At 37.1% G+C, this 12,456-nt stretch overlaps 1 protein-coding gene across 6 annotated transcripts in view; it reads right to left on the reverse strand.

Moving 5' to 3' along the window:
• FGD4 (FYVE, RhoGEF and PH domain containing 4) overlaps window positions 1-12,456 on the reverse strand; it is a 109,577-nt gene that overhangs the window by 6,448 nt on the left and 90,673 nt on the right. For 5 of the 6 annotated variants that reach the window (XM_050324364.1, XM_050324367.1, XM_050324365.1 and 2 more), the window contains exons 7-16: window positions 12,204-12,360; window positions 10,948-11,086; window positions 9,950-10,008; window positions 9,179-9,325; window positions 7,197-7,369; window positions 4,736-4,766; window positions 4,469-4,564; window positions 3,971-4,096; window positions 1,813-1,953; window positions 76-216 (exon numbers count right to left, since the gene is read on the reverse strand). In XM_050324364.1, coding sequence (XP_050180321.1) covers window positions 76-216; window positions 1,813-1,953; window positions 3,971-4,096; window positions 4,469-4,564; window positions 4,736-4,766; window positions 7,197-7,369; window positions 9,179-9,325; window positions 9,950-10,008; window positions 10,948-11,086; window positions 12,204-12,360 — 1,210 coding nt within the window. Of the gene's footprint in view, window positions 1-75; window positions 217-1,812; window positions 1,954-3,970; window positions 4,097-4,468; window positions 4,565-4,735; window positions 4,767-7,196; window positions 7,370-9,178; window positions 9,326-9,949; window positions 10,009-10,947; window positions 11,087-12,203; window positions 12,383-12,456 lie in introns of all 6 variants that reach the window. The other variant, XM_050324370.1, reaches the window with a different exon arrangement.

Genomic DNA, 12,456 nt, shown 5'->3' on the forward strand with positions numbered 1-12,456 from the left:
AAGCTATTTGACTTTTCTTCCACAGATGTCAGTGACAATAATCACTAAAATCTTTTCTGTTTTCTCTGCACATACCTGTGGAGCACCGTACATGTAGAGCACAAGAGCTTCCTGTTTAGGTATAACACACCAAGCTTTCTGCCAGGGCTTCGACTTCTCCATGTACTGAAGGAAGCTACATATGACACTGTTTCCAGAAACTTCTGCGGATTCAATCTGGGAGATAGTATAAAGCATAAAGAGGAAAATAAACTTTCCTTAAATAAAGATTAAAAATATACAGAACACAAAAGCAGAAATTTATCAACATTCATATAAAATTTTGGATAATATCTGCAAAAGAGCTTCAAGAAATACCCAAGAAAGATCATGAAGGACTGGATTTATGGAGAATATAAATACTAAACACATATTAAATACACAACATGTATTGCTTTAACATGTGTAATCTATTCCTTTTTTCATCAGTAATTTTGGATTATAGACTTCTAGATCTCTCTAAAATTCATTTTGCCACCACAACTAGCCTTTCTCTGTATCTGAGTATCTACAACAATGTCTGATTTCCAAAATAACATCATGTTAGGCATTGAAGTGCCACTAATTATCCAACATGACAACTAGTCTCCTTTGATAGTCAAAATATTACGACAGGATCAGATCCAAATACATCTCTAAGAATAACATAAGCATGGAAGCACTAATCCTAGAGAAAAGATTAGGCTAATTATTTAAAATCTGAAGACAGATTAGAGACAATTAGAAAGAACATAATGATTATGTGTTAAAATTTCCTTGCACTGACTTTTCCTCTCCCAGCAGCAATACTGTTTGAATGCTGCAGCATGGTACCAACCACTCCATTGCCAAGAGATCCAGCTTTCAGACAAACACTTCTGAGATACTCTGTAACTCCTTCAACTATCTTAAAAAAGCCATCATGCCAAGAAACAGCAGTATCTCAACTTTAAGGGAAGCTAGTGGAGTTCTGTGCTCCTTACTCTGTCTCGCTGAAGAGAGTATAGTCAATCCATGTTGGCTTGACTACACTTAAGAACTGTATATGGAATTATAATCTGTATTTTAATTTTGCCTTCTTTTCTTATTGGCATTTAGCTCTAGGGTCAATTATTCTTTACTAATTCCCAAGATAAAGATATGTCTTGACAAAGTAAGGATGCTCTTTCTCTAGTGTGTGACAGGAATTTTAAAAGGGCCTATCAAAGGGCATTTAAGAAATGTGATGGTTAAAATGCCTCATTCTCCCCCAATCACAGGAGAAACAGGGTTCTTTATTGTCTGATTAACACTTTGAATTTTTAGATGTCAAAAGCTGAGAGCAGCTTGACAACTTACAGGTACATTGTATATCCTGATCAAAACTATTTTACTACTCAGCCTCCGAAGAGCAAAATTCTCCCCCATTCTCGTCTTTCCCATCCCCAGTTCTTTCAGTCTGGGTATATGTTTTCAAGAATCACTGCAGTAGCTGTGGGGTTTGTTGCCATGAAAGCTTAAATGCAGAAGAAGAAAACTGGAGATTTATAAGGAGAAGTAATGTCTTATCACAGGAGCTGATGTAACTGAAACAAGCAAACAATCTCTATGGTCTATAATTCCTCCTTCAAAAAAGTTGTAAGAAACAAAGCAGTATTGCAAACGTGAATGCTGAAAGCCAAAATCTATTGAATGGGATGAATTTGATCCACGTGGTTTTGATTTCTCAATCCAAAAATAAGCTCTGCATTTTTTACCTACCGATGAGCCAAAATCATAGCATCCAGACATATATAGTATTTTTGAATGACATACCTCCAAGATGCCTTTCTTCTTCTTTTCTTCACTGTCTGTACAACCAATTATAACATGATAGCAGTCCTTACAGACTTTATTCAATTTATTGCCATCATATTCAAGATGTGCCTTGTAATCAGAACATTTCCAGCAAACCACCTTAGAAACAAAAAAGACAACATACATATAAAATTTAAGTATTTATGAAGCTTTATGAAAATATAATTTAATTAAAAATTAGTATTATTCTACTTTGTAAATTTTAATTATATAGAACAATGCCTTTATAACATGTCAAAAACAACTTAATTGAAAATAATGATTTTCCAAATTTTTGCCATTACTTCTAAACTAGAAGTGCCTTTTACTATTTACATGGTACAAATTTTGTACTTTGCTTAAAATCACATTAGGCTTTCAATTACACCTGTAGATTAAAGTTGGGTATAGAATCAGCATACAGCACAAGTCATGCTGCAGGAAGAAAATCCTCCAGTTTCTTTAGATGCCAATGTGAAAAGGTAAATTTACCATATGATTTTCTATCAGAAATGAGGTTCTGTGAATGAATGAAAACTACAATTGAGATGCTCTTTTAATGATTAAAAAAATATGATAAAATCAGAAATGACTAGTTGTTTAACCTGCTAATAAACATTAGTGGGTTAAAATTCATATATAATTTATACTTTTAGAATTGATAAGCCAATATCACACTGATTTTTCCCAATTTTTCTTTTCACTACAGATATAAAGGAAATGCAAGAGAGACTTGAGAGAAGTTCTTTCACGAGAAATATTTTCCCACAGAATTCTCCTTTCAGGTTAAAAATGAAGCTCTGATTAAAAAATATGAGTGTGGTTATTTCAAGAAAGAAAGGTAGACAAATGGTCTTGAATCACGCAGACACATGAACAGAATTTTACTGTGGGCCAGGGCTTTGCAGTACTAATCTAGATCACTACCTTCAGCTAGTAGCTCTAGGGAATACCAGTTAAGTATTCCCAATTAGTCACTGCTGGAAAGCCATTGCTGACCCAAATTAACTCCCATGGAGAAATTTTTTAAAATTAAAGTGCAAGGAGATGTGATAGAACGGCAGTAGAGGGAAGTAGTTAGGAGTCTTTAAAAAAAAGGGGGAAATAAAAGGGTGCAGTTTTAAGATTAATGGAGTTTTAAAATAGAATGACTGGGGCGAAAAAAACCCTGGAATCAATAATTCAGAGCTTCTGAAAAAGTCTCAAGTGTCCTGCAAAGCATAAACGCAGCGTTATGAATGCAGTAATTCTTCATTCCACATGAAAGCATTAGAAAGAAATCACACAATATACCCTGTAACACAAATATTAAATCTGGGCTTGTACCACCCTCTGGTGGAGAAAGACATAGCTGCTGCATGGCAAGAGAAGGAAACACGGTATGTTTCCTCTTCTTTTGTTAACTTCTGAAAACTCTCAAGTCATACCACTAATTGGATATGTTTCTATAGCATCCTACACGGAAAGCAATACTCTTTCCCCATCCTAATATTCTCGCCTTCCCTGATGCACATGTTCACACAGCTGCACACTGAACCCAGCTGGGAACAGCTCCAAGTTAACCCAGTGAATAACTGCAGGGTTTCATGGTCTTCTTGCAAAGAGGAGAGAAGATGTAGCAGAATGGAAAGCGAAGGCAGCCAGTGCTGCCAGAAATAATGCTGGATTATGCCAGCTTAATATGGTCTGGAAACCGTTCATGTTAGTGGAGGCCACTCAAAACTAACAATACAGTATGTCCAGGGACTTGGGACATTTCACAAACATGCATCTTCCACTGCTCCAAATTACTTCCAAATTTACTGTGCCAGCTAAAGCAGACAGAGGGTCCTTTGTGGTATGCACAGCTGCTTCTTTCAGCTACAAGTGCAGCAACAAACTCCACAGCAATGGAACAGGCTGCCCAGAGAAGCTGTGGATGCCCCATCTGTGTTGAAGTGTTGAAGGCCAGGAGCAACCTGGTCTAGTAGAAGGTGTCCCTGCCCATAGCAGGGGGGTTGGAACTAGATGATCTCTTTAAGATCCCTCCCAACCCAAGCCATTCTATGATGGCAAGGAGCCATGGGAAGCCAAGTAGATGTTTGGAGACATTTCCAAGCCTGCTGACCAGCTACAGGCACTAAGGCTTTGCACTCACGTGTCCACATGCTCGGCAGTGGTGCCTTCTCCTTGTCAGGGCATTAAATGGCTCCTTGCACTTCATGCACATGGTCACTTCGTTGTCCCGTATCCACCTCGGTGCTCTCTTCCCAAGCTCAGCATTCTGAAGTAGAAGCAGGAGGAGGTTAGAGAATAAAAAAAAAAAAAGCTAGCAAAATGTTGCACAGTACTTCCTCTGGAAAGGAAATGGCAAAACATAGTTCAAGATGCATTTTGAAATCTCTAAAAGTAATAACAAAGGACCCAGTCAAAAATCATGATGCGTCACTGAAAGGGTGCTCTGTTACGAGGTTCAAGAAAGAAAGAGGCTTGTTTATAGGATTTGGCAATATGAAGGAAAACAATTACCAACAAGATGACTACTCTCTAATTACTCTGCTATAAGAACAATGAGCTTGAAAACAAAGTTTCTGCCAAACTTTTTCCACTTATTGAAGAACAAAATGTGTACTAAGAAGGTATAACAGCAACTTACAGAAACCTCAACAGGCATGTCTTCGTATTCTTTAGCAATAGCGTTTCTGAAAGTTTCATTCCTCTGCTGAAAAGCTTCAATAGTACTCTGAAGTGCCTAAGAAAACAGGGGAGAAATTCCTCAAACATGTTAAATTTAAAACAGACTCAGCATTCTGACTAGTTATCGATCAGCATAGGGGAGGTACAGACAGAAAATAGGAATATTACTTTTTTGATTGCTTAAGTGAAAAAGTGTTTAGAAAATAAAGAATGTAGATGAATTTACCTTTATCCATTCTTCTTTATCTTGTTCAGAACTAAAAGAAATATTTGACACATTAGTTCAAGACTAGTTCAGGAAACATTAATTCACTATCAACAACTTCTTGCAAAAGCCAAGTAATTCTGAAGTAATTCTCAAGAATTTAAATTTAAAGAATACTAATTGTTAACTATCCAACTTAAAAAACCCAAACCAAAACAGAAGGCAAAACCATGACCTTAGGCTTCACATATTTGCAGCCAATAAAAAGTGACTTCAAGTAAAAAGTTAAATGCAAATGCATGTAAAAGTAGTAATAGTGTTTTCATTGTTAAACTTTTTTATGATTATTATTTTTTTAAAGCGGGATAGAGAGGAAAAGAAGACAATGCATAGCTTAAGTGTGTTTTTCTCCTCACGTTTCATGAGTGGTAAGTTCATACACTAATACATTGCTTCTGTGTACCTCTTAAATCTCACTCCCTCCCCAAAGTGATTTCCTTAATGTTTTTTTGTTGTTGCTGTTGTCAACAGTGACAGGACTTGCATCCAATTAAACTAAAGGAAACACGTTTTAATATTGTAAACCAAACAGCAGAAGTGTCCCTTTTATGCATCAGACCAGATACAGATGACTTAACAGTAGTACAGATGAGATATACGGACAAGTTAGAGATGAGAGAGGAAGCACAGCCAACTGTAATCTTGTATGACAGCTTTGCCTTTAAATGTATCAGCAGAACTTTGACATTTAAATCTTTGGAAAGGCATCTTATATCACAAATAATAATACTATTAGTTACTACTGGCTAGTGCTAGTAAGAAAAAGTTTATCTGCAAACTTTATGTCAGAAACATGAGAATTAACATTTCAGTGCATCTGGCTCTTCGAAAGTGGTCTCCTCCTTAGATACTGTTTAAAAACAGTAATTTAAAATGTAATCCAATAGTAGTCTGAAAAATAAATAGAAGGCTACTAATAAAGAATACCCCGAGAGTAAACTAAACATTAAAATACCATTAATACAAGCTCACAAATTAAGGACATTAAGATACAGCGTACCTACAATACTCATACATTAATAAAGATTATTCTAATATAATTGAGTAAGACCTTGTTTGGTACTTATTCCTTCACAATTTTGTACAGACTTAATGCCTTCCAATAATGATCATAAAGCAAAAGATGAAAATGTGGGCTTCTCAGACTTAAAACAAACTATTGCAATAAACTTGCAATTACTGGTAATAGAGAAAAGTTAGCAAAATAAACTTACTCTGCTGTATAATTTTTTTCCAATTAAAACATGCTTTACAAACAGTACAGCAAGATGCCATCTTTCACCATTGAAATAGCTATAAGGCATAAAAACTTGCAGAATACTTAGCAAGATATCATTCAGCAATTTACAGTGGATGTGACTGATAGCCAGATGTCTCAGAAGTCTTGTAGACCTTAGTGGAAAGTTTTTTCCTGTCATTTTTCAAAGTTTCTATTTAATTTCAAATTCAGTGACAGTGTAGGTAAATATTTATATGCTGTTATCTTTGCATATTCACTGCTGTAACTCTCATTAATTTTTACAAGGTTTGTTTTTCTGTTTGTTTTTTTTTTCATAAAGGACAGGGGCTTGCAAGTTCATTGGCTAGCAAGCTATGGTTTGTCCTCAAATACAGTGTCCCAACACAGAACTGTATCCACCACAGAGATCTTCCTGCTTATTTGATCTTCACCTCTCTGCAATGAAGTCCTAACTCTTAGGAATAGGATCTTTAAGCAGGTCCAAAAGGAGAGAAGGAGAACCCAACTTTACTTGAAGTGGGGCAGTCTAGACAGAAAAGACTTAGTCTAGGCAATGCAAAAAGGTAATGGGAAGGTAACTCAGCAAGAGGAGGATACAAGCACTAATAAGGAAAGCCCATCTGAAGAGCATAATTGGAGGAAAAGAACACAAGAACTCAAAGGAGAACTTGCCTTCCAGAAGGAGGTTGAGACCTGGGACTGGAGGAAAGCAAGTAGACTGGAAATGGGCCTGAGGAACAGAGGAGAGTAGATGCCCATCTACTGCTGCAGAAAACTGTGTTCTGTGGAGATAAACTCACTGGGGTGGGGAGTTTACCTGCCCTGAGGTGAACAGACTCATTTGTACCGAGGTGGCTCAGGTTGCAGAAGCACCAGTGCTTAACATATTCACTGTCCCAAAACACTTCAGTGGGACAGACTGCCCTGGCACTGGATAGGGAAGCTGCTTTCAATTATCCAGCCAGCCCATTCACAGTCATCTTAGGTATTTCTGTAAAGTGAGGCAATATGCATCTTTGTAGATGTATCTTTTACTCGAGAGATTCTTGGCATGACAATTTATCATTTCTGGCAGGCTATTTTCAAAACAGACATCCATGGCACCTTTCTTCAAATCTATTTGTCCACTCTTTTGTGTGTAAATATTTAATCCTCAAAAAACTAGCTAAAAGGACTGCTTACCTGGCCTGCAACTCCAGTGTTCGCTCTTTTCCAGACACTTGAAAAGTGTGTGGATATTCTTCATTATGAGTTTCTATAATCTTCATGCCATCTATGCCAACTCTGGTTCGAACTGAGAACTTTGATCCTACCAGGCTGAATTTGGGAACGCAGTAGAGCAACATATTGTTAAACTGGGGAAAAAAATAAACACACAGTTTTACATTTAAAAGAACACAGATAAAGCCACAGTTTGGACACAGAGCTGGACAGTATTGCAAAGCTAGACTTGGTGGGTGAGGAAGCAGGCTCCTTCCTGATCAGTTGATGCATTAAGGCTTTGTATTCTCATGTAAGACAACTTTTTTCTTATTTGTTTAGAAGTAAGATTAAAGGACAGTTTCAGTGAATATAAGAATAATTGCTCTGTATATGCAGCAGTCTTCATAGCATTTATTATCAAACTATACTCAGACTAGGTATTATATACCAACATAAAGCTTTTCTAAACAAAACCCCCATTCTTATGCCCCAGTGCTGCAAAATCTACTCTAAACTGCAGAATAATAACTCTTTCCTTCAGTGTATACATTTATATTTATCCTGTACCAGAACCAGTTGGTTTTGTAGAAGTTGTAACTACTATTATTTGAGGACATTTTTTACCTTTTACCCAAGACAGAAGTATATTTCTTAGAGTTTTTATTCCCCGAAACCCTCCATATCACAGGGAAAAAAAAAAAAAAGTACATGAGTAGGACAAAGATATATACCTTTATTAAAAATTAGAACTTTAATAATGTTTAAATGTCTAAAGCCCCAGCCTGGAAGCACAGTTATTAAATCAGATCTACAGTGTTTAATTTTATCACATTTTTCTCAAAATTAATTATTAAAAAGAAAAACTCACTTCAGTTAAATCCTATTTCATAGAAATCCTGTCTATTGCCTAGTCTGTATCACAGACACAGCACATTTGAACTTGTCAGCTCTCATATGAAGAGAACATTATTTTAATCAGCTGTCTGGCTCCACTTAAGGTCTTACTCTTCAGTGGTTTCTCCTTTGTTTGAAGCCCAGTAAAGCAGGAGTTGTGCCTCGACAACTCATTACTAGGCTTTATTAACCAGAGGACAGGCAGTGCCAGAGGCCCACAAGCAAAAATGTATTAGCAATTTTTAATGCCTGGAAAGCAATTAACCACACCAAACCTTTTCCAAAGGAATTGTAAGGGAGTATGGCTGTAGCTTGTGAGTTCCAAGACAGGACACAGGTACGTGTCAGGAAAATGACCTGCCACGGTAACAAGCTCCCACAGGACCATGGACCACACAATCTTTCAGGACTAAAATCCTAAGCTTTTACATTTCAGTTTAAAGAGAATGTCAAAGTTCTAGTGCTCTAGGAGCCCCATTTATAATCAACAGCCACTTAAATGTTTTTCTGGAGGGACCTGGGAGATACCAGGAGAACACTATGGAGCTACAAGGACAGCATGTGCCAAGGAGTCAGCAGTAAATGAAGCTCACTGAGCACGAGCCTGTTCAGCAGGAGGTCACCCTGAGATAATATTCTAAACCTGGCTGTGAACTGGCAAATGAGAGCTCTGAAACTGAGGGGACTGCAGTGGACACAGGAAAAGGAGTCTGGCAAGTGGTTCATTTTACCCTCCGTGAACATTGACACGCTGGATCCAGTGCAGCACCAATCTCCCAGCGCTGGGGCAAGACAGGGTACCTCTGCAGCCATGGAGTGTACTCAGAAGAGCTCGTGTGGTAGGTGGTCAGTGACAGTGACCACCATCAGCTGGCGTCTGCCTCCCAGCTTGATGGGCACAGCCCAACAGTCACCCCACGACCCTGGGCACCACAGGCCATGTGCTCTGCACAGCAGCACACCCATCCTGGACATCAACCAGAGAGGATTTCCCTTTCTCTTTAGTAGTTCTTTCAAGTCTAGGAAGGTGTACAGCCACTCCTGCAAACACAGGCCGCTGTACTTACTAGGAAAAGATACCGTTCTTGAGCAGACGTGTTGCGGGCAGCGAGTTTAAGGATCTGTCCTTCTTTTATCAGTTCATTTGAAGGGTTCACAATGTCTTCCTCTTCTCCCAGCATCTCATATATCTCTAGCAACTTCTTTAGATTCTCCTATACAGTGAAAATACAATTATAAAACTTACTTAATTGAAAGCACAGATCTTTAAGCATGTTTAAATTAAATGAGGGGTGCTTGCATAAGTCTAGAGAACATTACCTTTGAAAAACAAATATACCTGGTATGCGTGGTCTGACTGATTAACTTAGTTGATAAATTCAGACGCACTTTTAGATATGCTATATCCTTGGCAAGTTAAAAAATGCAGTTATAAATACACTCTGCATTATTTCTTGCCCAAAACTGCTCACGTATTAATGAAGTACCTATCGTGCCCACCCAATAGGGTAGAGAAACAGTAGCTACTCTTTACAAACATTTTTCCTTGCACCGATAGGAACAGACAAAACAAGGTTAGGAGTTCAGCACAATATCAGTTATTTGAGCCAGGGGAGGAACTAAGTGTCCCATTTTCCACTTGAGGGAATTAAGTGCAATGCCAGATTTTGCCTATCACTCCCAGGAGCTGTATAAATACATTAAGTAGGAGCACTCACTCTGACTCAGGAAACCAATTTTTGCCATTTTAGGCAAGGTTTGCAATTCACACTCCTAGCTTCACCAAATACTCAAATATAATATATTGAAAAGTGAACAGGAAAACAAGGATCATTTACCATCTTTCTAATTGCACTATTCGAGTGACTTGCTGCAGTGGATATAATTTCCAGGGATTCTAGACAGAAGAAAAAGAAATAAGTATAACCAAAAAGCTGCCTTTTTACATATTTATATTTTACACAGGAAAAAGAAAAGGATGTTTGTCATTTTTAATGTAAATGTTTGTCATTTTTATGTAAATTACAAAGTACAATAAATGTCTTTAGTTTTCCATAAAAATAAAACGAGGTAAAGTGGAAAGCATAATAAAGTAAACTACCAAATAGAAATTAAGATCTGTAAAGATCAGAAGAGAATTATTGCAGATTACTCTAGTGCTTCAGCACTCAGTCACATTTTTTGTGACAAGAACAGTCATGGTCTCTCCCTTTTTTTCTCAAAGGAGTTCAGAATGTCAAACTGTATTTTTCATTGAAACAGCTCACCTTACAAGTGCTTACTGTAAGGGTACTAACAATGAAATATTGCAAAAATATATCTGGCAAGTGATTTTGAACAATCCATGGAAGTATCTTTAACTGTTCTTGTGTAAATACAGAGAGCAAGAAATTTAAATGTGGACCGTTCTTTTTCCCTGAAGAAGCTCAAAAATACAGTGAGGCAACTTCACTTTTTTTACAAATAACAGTTATACGTTCCAAATGTGCATAAAGCAAAGCAAAATGCCAACAAAACAAAACCAAAAAAAAAAAAAAAAAGCCACCACAAGCCCTGATCATCTGCAAGCAAACAAATCAAAACCTGTGTGCTATTCTGAAACTAAGGAAAAAATTCTGGGCTCCAGGAGGAGAATACTAAAGGCTTTATGGTTTTCACATTAACCTCAATTCAGACAGACTTTTTTCCAAGAATCCTATGACTCCCCTTAAGAAATTCTATTATTTTTTTTCCACAGGTACTTCTTCACTTTATCTTTCCTGAAGACATCTTTAATTTACAGTATCCCCTTACTAATATCTTACTACAGCTCTTTTAATGGCCTGAAGATATTTACTTTCAGCATCTTTCCAGTCTAGAGAATCCTGAGGCAATTTCCTTAGGTAGTCCTTTAGAAGCATCTCGTAGCGTGGAATGCGTTGTACTGGTTCTAGCATGTGATGTTGCAATGTCAAATTTCCACACACTTTTTCCTTCTAAAAAATTGTAAACATATTTCAATGTAGCAGGCAAAAATGTTATTACGATATAGTAAAATAAAAAAGTTATGATTGATGAAACATAATGTATTTTGAAATATGCGTGACAGACCTACTGAAAGAAAATAGAACTAACTACTTTACCAAACCAAATCATTAGAAAATCTTTCTTAAAAATATCTGTAAAAACTTAGCTCTAAGTACCCAGTATTAAGTATACAACCCATACATAAATAGAAGTCTTACTAAAAAAACCTCCTAAACTCCAGTGTATTTTAAATGGGGTTTGTAATAACACAGACAAGAATTACTTCTGAATTAATAAGAACAGTTCATGACCAAATATTAGAAACAATCACTTAAATGGGCTACAAAGATATATTTCACCTATCTGAGGAGGGAATGCTTTCATTTATAATGCAAACTCCCTCAGCAGTGCTTTAAGATGTATATTCATTTCCATAATCTTAGATATAATTAGATTAGGGGAAAAAAGATTACATTAAAATACACACAGTTTCCTTCCCTGGCTTACAATCACAAGACCCCACAGAGCAGTAAAAGTTAAGCAGAAATGCTTTATCCTGTTTCTGACTGCTCGGTCTGCAGCAGAACACATCCCTGCCAGTTCACAGAGACACCCACAGGGAGCACTAGAGGGCATGAAATGAACCTCTCACAAGCTCGATGCCTTGCTGGACTCTCAAGCTTTCTTAACCTTTTGTGGCTCAGCATCAGTGTGAGCCAACACAATATTATGGATTCAGAGCAAGGATCTACAGTTGCACTGACAGGTCACTTTATCCTGAAACATTGTTTACTTGTGGGATCTACAGCAAAATGCAGCATTTTTCAGTCTTCACACGTTTCAACCTTTGTACTTTGCTCCTCTATTTTGCAGGAGAAAAGTCTGGATTTTTGTGGGTGGATTGTGCACGTATGAAGGAAGAAGGAGAAGAAACAGAAGGCAGTGTGAAGCTGACAGAAACAACAACCCTTAATTCTAGGGGATTTGATATTTTATTTTCTCTTTAATCCCTTTTTTCATCCACAAACCTGTATATTTTTATAAATGCTTGTATTACTTGGAGATTTACATTTTTCTCCCCATTACCTGAATGTCTTGAATAATGAATTTGAATTGAGGTGACCGTTCAGTCCATGTTTTCACCAATTCCATTGCATTATCAAAATTCTTCACATACTCTCCATACATCTTGAGGAAAGGAGCTAACTTTTGCAGAATATCTCCAATTCTAGGGGTGGTAGTCCTGCAAAGTAAGAGGGTGGAATCTCAGAGCAAACAGGAAAGAAAAAAAAGTCACACAAGGTTATAAAAAGTTTCAAGCGTTTGACAGAGAATCCAT

This window comes from Myiozetetes cayanensis, unplaced genomic scaffold (assembly GCF_022539395.1).
Source record: "Myiozetetes cayanensis isolate MyiCay16 unplaced genomic scaffold, myiCay2020 scf3, whole genome shotgun sequence".
In the NCBI taxonomy this organism is placed as follows: Eukaryota; Metazoa; Chordata; class Aves; order Passeriformes; family Tyrannidae; genus Myiozetetes; species Myiozetetes cayanensis.